The 9,532-nt window shown below is 36.0% G+C and overlaps 2 protein-coding genes across 2 annotated transcripts; one reads left to right on the plus strand and one right to left on the minus strand.

The window, feature by feature from the left end:
* The first annotated feature begins 967 nt into the window (after positions 1–967).
* LOC117931649 (transcription factor MYC1-like) lies at positions 968–3,140 on the plus strand. Its single transcript, XM_034852646.1, has one exon. The coding sequence runs from the start codon at positions 1,102–1,104 to the stop codon at positions 2,578–2,580; it is 1,479 nt and encodes a 492-aa protein (XP_034708537.1). The 5' UTR covers positions 968–1,101; the 3' UTR covers positions 2,581–3,140.
* Positions 3,141–7,551: 4,411 nt separating this feature from the next.
* On the minus strand, positions 7,552–8,873 carry LOC117932622 (BTB/POZ domain-containing protein At5g17580-like). The gene is made up of 2 exons (XM_034853901.1): positions 7,640–8,873; positions 7,552–7,586 (listed from the first exon to the last, which is right to left on the minus strand). The coding sequence occupies exons 1-2, from the start codon at positions 8,871–8,873 to the stop codon at positions 7,552–7,554; spliced, it is 1,269 nt and encodes a 422-aa protein (XP_034709792.1).
* Positions 8,874–9,532: the final 659 nt, after the last annotated feature.

A 9,532-nucleotide genomic window follows, 5' to 3' on the forward strand; every position in this document is an offset into this window, starting at 1 on the left:
CTTAATTGTATAATAGATCACAAAACTCAACAATATATGGAAAAAAAAAAAACAAATTTAAGAATAGAATGTTACAATCAGAGATAGATAAATTTATTTTTTAAAAGATGCAATCACATTAAAAGACACAATGCATTAATGTTTTTTGGTAAGTTTTGAAACTTGTCCACACATCCTTTGGTTGTTGCAGATATAGTATAATGTCAACATACAAAAAAGTATAATAAAGTTAAATTGCTTCTTTAATAAGATACAATGCGTCGATACACAAAAAAAACAAATTTAAGATGAATTATTACAATCAATGATAAGTTTATTTTTAAACGAGATAATCACATTAAAAAGGACAAATTAAATAATGAATTTTAATAGTCATGATATGGAGGTGTTGTGCTTCAACATAGAATTATAATAAAGAAACCAAGGGTTAAAATACATATTTGGTGAATTGTGAAATTTGTTTGCACATATCGATTGATCTTTATTTATACGATAAAATGCAATATATAAATAGTATTCGCCAGCGCTATGTAAAGACAAATTTAATAGTGAAGGGTTCTCATACAAAATAAGTTTTATATTTTTAAAGCACAAATCAGATAGGAATTAGAGGACATATGATCTATGAGATGATCAATTGATGGGGTGAAAAAAGGAGTGGGGTAGAGAAATAGGTGGACGAGAGAAGGGAGGTGACATGCCAACAAGAGTAGGGTAACAAATGATTGAATGATTGCACGGAAAAAGCCATCAAGAGGGGAGAGACTGTAGAAAAAAAAAAGATCAATATTTGAATAATGTAATAAATATTTTGTTGCTACAAGCAGTGGCACATGTAACCAAGTCGCATTCTTTCATTTCATGTAAGAGAGACTACCCCACATCCCTTCACCCATCAGTGTTATTGGTCATTCTTTTTATCTTCACGTGCTTGTGGTGCCATTTTGTGAATCCCCCTATAAACGAATTTTTTTGGACCCTCAATGCCCCACCAACACCAACCACACAACAACAATACCACCTTTTTTTCTCTTTCTTTCTAGTTCTTGGGTTTTATCTTCTTGAATCTTCAAATTCTGCAGACAATTGTTTTAATTAAGGATGGAAGAGATTAGTATTATACCCCAATCTTCAGCTGCTTCTCTTCTTGTGATGCCTCAGGAGCAGGCTCAGGCTCAGCCCAGCCTTCAGGAGAGGCTTCAGTTCATAGTGCAAAGCCAGGCAGAGTGGTGGGCTTATGCCATATTCTGGCAGACGTGCAATGATGATAATGGGAGGATTTTTCTAGCTTGGGGAGATGGGCATTTCCAGGGGGGTAAAGGGATGGTTCCCAGGCAGTTGGGGCTCAGAGGTGATCAGTCCAGAGCAGGGCTCTTCACCAGGAAGAAGGCAATCAAGGGGATTCAAGCTCTCATCACAGAGAACCCGGACATGGACGGGCTGATGGATGGAGATGTCACAGACGTGGAGTGGTTCTATGTCATGTCGCTGACACGGTGCTTCTCGGCGGGCGATGGGGTTCCGGGGAAAGCCTTGAGCTCAGGGTCTTTGGTGTGGTTGACTGGTGCTCAGGAGCTGATGTTCTACAACTGTGAAAGGGCTAAAGAAGCTCAAATCCATGGAATCGACACTTTTGTGTGTATACCAACTGGAAACGGAGTCCTTGAATTGGGATCTTCTGATGTGATCAGGGAAAACTGGGGGTTGGTGCAACAGGCCAAGTCGCTGTTCGGGTCTGACCATTTCATTGGCTTGGTCTCCAAACACTCCCCTCCCTCCGCCCCCATTCACTTCTCGTTTGCGGACATCGGGATCATCAGTGGCATACAAGAGGAGGAGGGAACTAGACAGGACAAAAAACCCATGGGAAATGCTAAGAAAGAAGGAATAGTAAATGGGTGTCAATCTTTATGCTTGGAATCAGAGCATTCCGATTCCGACTGCCCACTAGTTGCCGTCACGGTCGAAAAGAGAGTCCCCAAAAAGCGAGGAAGAAAGCCGAGGCTCGGCCGGGACGCCCCCCTCAACCATGTGGAGGCGGAACGGCAGCGGCGGGAGAAGCTGAACCACCGCTTCTACGCCCTCCGGGCGGTGGTCCCGAACGTGTCAAGGATGGACAAAGCATCCTTGCTAGCGGACGCAGTGTCCTACATCAATGAGCTGAAAGCCAAAGTCGACGAATTGGAGTCACAAGTTCACAAGGAATCCAAGAAAGTAAAGCTGGAAATGGCGGACACCACAGACAACCAAAGCACCACCACTTCCGTCGACCAAACCGGGCCAACACCACCACCACCACCACCACCACCCCCAAGCTCCGCCACCGGTGGCGGGGTTGCACTGGAAGTGGAGATCAAGATCGTGGGTCCAGACGCCATGATCAGAGTCCAATCCGACAACCACAACCACCCATCGGCCAGGCTCATGGGTGCCCTTCGTGACCTTGAATTCCAGGTCCACCATGCCAGTATGTCCTCCATCAATGACCTCATGCTTCAAGACGTCGTTGTCAGACTTCCTGACAGATTCAGGAACGAAGACGCCTTGAAATCTGCCCTTCTCCCTCTACTCGATCAGTAGATTTTCCATTCATGATTCACTTTCACACCACTTTTTTCCCAAATTTTTCTTAATCTATTTTCTAATTTTCATGTAATTACCAAAACTAAAATATCCGTCTGCGTGACATCCATAGCCATCAACCTATTTTCAAATACCCAAAAATAATAATAATAATAATAATAACTGGTACTCTCTCTCTCTCTCTCTCTATATATATATATATATATATATATATATATATAAATTTTACATTTTTGTTGTTAGTTTCTTGCAATTCCTAAGTTGGTCCAAATTGTATATATAATAATGTATAATATATAAATATATATTTTTAATGTAATTAGCACGTGTTAATGTGTACTATATGTTATGATGAAGGTGTGGATGTGATTTTGTTCTGGGTCTAAAATATCCAATAGTGTCTCTTCTTTTGTGGACGCAATGGAAAGTGGGGTGGGGGTTGTTTGGGACATGGGAATCTTTGGACCCACGCACTTGTAAATATAACCACGTGCAAAATGTTTATTTGTCCTTATTATTCATTTAATTTATTTAAGGGCTTTTGCGTAATTTTATCACCTGTAGAGCCTTACCCAATCAAACTCTCATGTGTTTCCCTCTCCACTTTTCTCACCAAGCAATAATAAAATAAAGTGATTGTACTTAAAGTTAAGCCCCCACCTCCCCCTTTTCACTACCCACCATTTTTATATTATTTTTATTTTTTGAATTAAAATAAATATCTGAAATTATAATTCTACCCATACTTCAAAAAAAAAAAAAAAAAAAAACACCAACACCTAGCTTGAATATAAAACCTAGCTTAAATATAAAAGTATTTCAAAAATAATACTTTTGATAAATAATAAATATTAAGGATGGTAACAACACCTAACTTGAATATAAAACCTACCTTAAATGTAAAAGTATTTCAAAAGTAATACTTTTGATAAATAAAAAATCTTAGAGATGGTAATGGAATAGATTCGAGATAGGTTGCTTTATCCTTATCCCTTATCCATCCCACTTATTCAAAATAAGTTTCATCATTTTTCTTTAGAAAACTTAAATGAAGGTAAGATGGGGCGGATATGAAAATTTTTTAAAATTTTAAATTAATTTTAATTTTTTTAAATTACTTTTAAAAATTTTACATTCAAATAATATTTTTATAAATAATTAAACTTTTATAATTTTTTATAACTTATTTTATTGAAAAGTATTTTATTTTTATCATTATTTTATATATATTAAAAATAAGAAAATAAAAATTCATTTTTTAAATCCATTTTTAATCCATTTATTTAAATTTTAAACTTGTCTCGACAAATAGTAAAAAAAATATTTTATTATCATTCCTAATAAATATTCGTGAATGTGCATATCATATTTTCTATTTTAAAGATTACTTTTATACAAAAACTTCGTGTCAAGAAATGCATCCAAACGGGATTAAGTTATTAATTTTGTTTTTTAACAAATCATATAACTATACTTAAAAAGAATATAACATTTGATCACGTGGGTTACAAGATGATAAAGATTTTCAAATGAAAACCGATAACAAACTTTATTTAAAAAATAAATTAAATTAAATGATGAGATGTGACTTGTGAGAAGGAAACCCACTATTAATAAAAAAAATTAAAAATAAATAAATTTGTAGGTGTTAAGAATTAGTCACGTGTTAGACAGCAGAGACTTCATTCTTATTCTTATTCTTATTATTATTATTATTATTTTCCTATTTTTAATTTATATGCAATGTTGACCTTTTTGCTTACCATTGGCCCATTTGGATCAATGAAGATCAAACCATGCAGTATGTTTGTAATTTTTAAAATTAAATTTTGTGGGAGTTAGGAAGATATAATTATGGCAGCATTATGGGTCCCTAAAAATTAATTAAATCTGGATTCTTTTTAGTAGTAGTGCTTTCAGTGATGAAAGCATTTGCATAATTCCATGATGCCTTTAAGATACTTTTGGCAGTCATATGAACAGTGATTTTCCTTCTTTGACTCATTTTCTCGGGAAAACTTTTTCAGGCTCAATTCCAAGTAATCGCTAGGAATTGTGTTTGGGCCAGGTCCTGAAATTTCAGAACAAGGCAGACAGCAAAAGGAAAACTGTAAATGTCTGGCTACTTTTGGCTAAATTAGCCTCACTGAAAAAAAAAAAAAAAAAAGAGTAAGTAGAATAAATTATAAATAGATCTTCAGGGGTCATAATTATTATTGTCTGATCATGGCCACAAATATGGAAACAGATATGAAAAATGCCAAGAGTGTATGGGTTTGTAGGGTATGGATGACTGGCAATCTCGACTATATATCAAAATTCAATAATGAAATTTTCAACGTTCGGTCACCTATAAATATACGAGAATAAGATATAAATAAATAAAACCGATAAAAAAAAATGAAAATAAGGTATAAAACAAGCTGAGTATAAACTAATAAGATGTGTACACGTGACAAGTCGTAAATGATCTGATTTTTCGAAAAAGTATTAATTCAGTATTATAACAAGACCTTATTTTTAAAATAAATTTTTATTCTTTAAAATGTAATTAATGGATTTTTAAAACATATTTGATAAATTTTTAAATGAGATTGATTTTTTTTTTTTTGAAAATTAATTTAATCAAATAGATTTTTAAATTGAAAAAAAAAACATGTTTGATAAATTTTGAAATGAGATTGATTTTTTGAAAATTAATTTAGAAAATATATTTAATTTTTTGTAAAATATTTTAGTAACTAAGGAGATATGAAGAAACACTTTTATTTAATTTTAAGAGTCCATTTGACATAAATTTTATGAGGTGCTTTTAGCCTAAAAAATATTTTTAAAAAAATATTAGGCCTTGGCAAATTTTAAAAAATATTTTTAAAAATATAAAAAAATCACTTGTGACTTATAATTTTTTTTTAGATAAACACTTTACAGGTGAGTCATAAAATTACTTTTTAGAAAACACTTTTATTAAAAATATTTTGAGTAGAAATACTCTCAAATGCATTTTAATTTTTTTTATCAAAAAAGTTGGTTTCAAATAATAAAAATATTAGAAACGTTTTTTCAAATATTAAAAAAGTTAGAAACGTTTCTTAAAATCATTTCCAAACAAGTTCTAAATCTTATTGTAAATTGGGTTCATCATCTTTTTTTCGTTTTCCTTTTATCAGATAAGCATGAAGAATCACGTTTACTTAATTTCAAATCTAATCGAAACACGATTCCTTTTTCTTTAATTATTCTTTTTCTTTTTTATCGTATCTGAATCGAAGATTTCAAAGAAGATTATATTCTTAAAAGTAAAAAAATTTTTAAAAATAAAAAATAAAACGTTTTCAAATAGATGGATGCTTTATGGTATTTGATGTTACATATATTTGGATTTATCCTAGAATATTTATCCATCCTAGGGATAGGGCTAGGGAGAGCGGCATTGTTTCTCCCAACATGTCACCACATACCCTTGACTCAGCCATGAACACCCCCAATCAGAGAATCAGAGCATGTGCAATTATTACGTGAAGAATTCTGTGGCATGTTGCACACCTTTTACACACTGTGAAACCGGTTGGATGGTACAAAACTTCTTGCCTAAAGTTCCACACATGATGGTGAAGGAATGAATATGAAAATGAAAATGACGTATGGGTATTGGGCCACTTAATCCAGACATGTTCCATCTTATCCTCTGCCCTCCATTGTTTTTGCCAGCCCCCACGGAAAACCCAAGAAGGAACTTGAGTAATATTTTGTCATCTTGTGATCCTATAAGCCATGAAATATGCGTGGTGCTGTGTCATTTTCTTCCTGATCAAGAGGCAAATGGGAAATTTGCTATCTTACAAATCATCACAAGCATTCATATATACATATCCTATGAATAGATTATAAAATATCAATATCCACATCCGCCCAGAGGAAATTTACAGGAGAAAAATATTATTTGATCCTCTAATTCGTTTCTCATGGGCTTTCGATTAGGCTCGGGCTTGAACTTCGTCCCAGGCTTGGGCTTAAACTTCAAGCTTGAGTCTCATTCACAACTTCTCTCACTCTTTTCAAATTTTGCAAGTATGATTTTGAAAGCCAAGGAAGTCTTTCAACAGACAGCTGCAAGGCAGACAGAAGGTTCAATTTTAAGTCTATTCATTTGTGAAGAATATCAAAATAAAGATTTATAGAGTCCACCTCAAGAACAATGTTAAATGGCAAGGAAACAGCTCCAAATTCTGCAATCGCTTTGGTCGATCTCATGTACATGACAAAGAATGGAGAGACCATAAGGCCGAATCAACGTACCAGCAGCCAAGTAACCAAGAACAGGACTGCCTAAACATGCAGCAGATGATGGTCTGGTGCAGGAAGGATGAGCAAATATGGTTTGTCAAGAAACCATATTGTCATGATCCTAACAAAATTTACTGCACTATATCTGGGCTGAGTTTAAGAAAGCAAGAGGAATGACAAACAAGGAAAGTGCAACCTCTGAACCCAACAAAACAATCTAATGACATAAATGTGTGAAAGAACCATAAAATTGTGACTGACCCCAAAACAAAGAATTCATCAGTGGAGACGAAAAGACAAAACGGTTGAGATTTATTTGTTAGAATGTTGATGGAAAAGCCAATCAATCAAGGGAGCTACAAAAGCTAAGAAGTAAATAAAAACTATGTTGGATGGGCCCTTTTTTTGTTGACTTGGCAGCTAGAATTATGCTTACTACTAATGCACCCAAACTTCCTCTTCATTGTCTTCCACATGCTAACTCCTCCCTTCATTTGCTTCCCTCCTATACTCTTCCCCTTCTCTATCTCCTTCCTCATTACATGGCATTCTCTCTCCAGCTCCATCACCTTGCTCCCCATCTTCTCCATCTCCCTCCTCACTCCTCCTCCTTCACTGCAACCCAATTCAACTCCTCCTCCCTCCTCCCCCTCCTCCTCCTCCTCCTCCTCCTCCTCCGCCTCAGCCTTCCTCGTAATGGTTTCCCGCAGCTGTAGCTGCCCAACAAACAGCACCTGCACAACCACCCTGAGTGGCAGCCTTTCGTTACGAGCCGCATGCTCAAGCGCTTCTGGGGACATCCTCTGGTAATCCAGCATTTGGCACGCCTCCTCCCGCTCAGCCTCCGTGAGATGCTTGTGCTTGTCCAAGTAGATGTCAATGGCTCTGTACATTCCATCGGAGCTTCGTCGGGTTCCTCGTGATGTAACTGCTGCCATCTCTGCTAGTGACACGAACGTGCTTATCCTCAAGTCTATATCGCTTGCAACCTCCACTAAGAACTCTTCCATAAGCTCTGATACTTTGATGATTCCTGGAATGTCTAGGCTAGTGTTATTTCTGTATAAGTTCTTCAGAATCCTCCTCACACACTCGGTGTCGTATTGAGTTTCCTTGGCATAACCTTGAGAAGGTATCAGGAGGTCTTCGACGGTGGCCTGATCGAGCTGCGTCCCGATCCTGATCTCAAGCCCATTTTTGCAGTCGGAGCTACCTTCCAAGGAAACAGCAAAGCGGAGCATTTCAGACAATAATGAGCATGGAACAAGCCCTCTTTCACGAGGGAAAAGCCTCTCCACCGCTTCAATGACCTCCCTCTGAGCGTTCCTCTTGTAGATTGACGTCTCTCCCCCTCCTGCATTGCCCGAGAAGCCCCACTTCTTCACATACTCACAAAGCGAGGCGGCCACATACTGTGACGGGACTTTGTGCTTCACCATTGCATCAATGATAGGCGTGTAGAGGCGGAGAGACAATGTCGACAGACTCTCCGATTCCCAGTCAATAACAAAGAGCCTCCTCCGCACATTTGGCTTATAATTCTCATCATCCTCAATATCAACACCACTCGTCCAAGGCCTGATCGGCTGCCCAAGAAGGTGAGGATCGGCCAGCGCCTTCCCAATGATGGACTCCAAACAGGCATCAACCAAACCAAGATGCATAGCTTGCTTAGCAACTTTTTCTGATGCTCGGAGAGCCTTGACAGATTCATTCCAACTCGGGAGTACCCTCTCCCCAAAGAGGGTAAGAGCTTTCTTCAACAGGTTATCAACACTATGGCTTTCCGTCATCCCCAGGTAGTGGGCAAGGCAACAAAGGGGAACAATGTTGTCAGTGGACAGGTTGAGCTCAAAGCCACGGCAGAATCTTACTACAAGCTCAAACGTTTCTGGGTCAGCTGGGATGTCGCGTAGGACATACGAGAGATCTTGACAAGGATTCTCTTTGAGTAATGCAGCCACTCTGGAGGACCTTAAGGCCAGAAGCTCCTGTACAGCCATCGATGACCATTGTCAAACAGATAGCATTCGATTCCTACACAATTAAGGGCATTCCATAAACACATAGCCCTAGTCCCTATTCTCACCCTATCTGGTGCCATGTTAAAGTCTCCATTCTGTTAAAATCTTAGAATTTGTTGGTATATTGTTATTAAAAAAACGGCTTTTCAACTTTGAAAATATATTTTTCAAAACAATTAAAATTTGAGAGATTATTTCTACTTATGATTTAAAAACAGTTTTCTGTTTTTAAAAATAATAAACTATTTTAAAAAATTCTTAATATTGTTTCATCCTTGTTCTGTCCAAATAATTTTTAAAAATAAAATGAAATATAAAATAATTTTTAAAAAATAAGTAAAAATTGTTGTCATCAATTTAAAATAAAAATAAAAATCATAGACCTATTTGGCTATATTTTCTAAAACTTATTTTTAAAAACTATTTTTTGTTTTTTAATTTAAAAACAAGTTTTGATTCCTAAGATATTTTGAAATGTTTTATTGAGTTTTTTAAGGGAGAAAAAACTTTCTAAAATGATTAATTGAGAAAACTATTCTTCTATTGTTCTAACTTCAAAACACATTTCATAAATTTTGAATTGAAAATAATTTGAATTTATTAAATCCCTAAAAATATTTATCAAAGGACTTTAATTT

This window comes from Vitis riparia, chromosome 15, assembly GCF_004353265.1.
Source record: "Vitis riparia cultivar Riparia Gloire de Montpellier isolate 1030 chromosome 15, EGFV_Vit.rip_1.0, whole genome shotgun sequence".
In the NCBI taxonomy this organism is placed as follows: Eukaryota; Viridiplantae; Streptophyta; class Magnoliopsida; order Vitales; family Vitaceae; genus Vitis; species Vitis riparia.

Coding starts and splice junctions, on each gene's coding strand:
- LOC117931649 (XM_034852646.1), top strand. CDS start 1,102: ATGGAAGAGATTAGTATTATACCCCAATCTTCAGCTGCTTCTCTTCTT.
- LOC117932622 (XM_034853901.1), bottom strand. CDS start 8,873: ATGGCTGTACAGGAGCTTCTGGCCTTAAGGTCCTCCAGAGTGGCTGCA. Junction 7,587..7,639: donor AGCGCTTGAGCATGCGGCTC/GTAACGAAAGGC, acceptor TTTGTTGGGCAG/CTACAGCTGCGGGAAACCAT.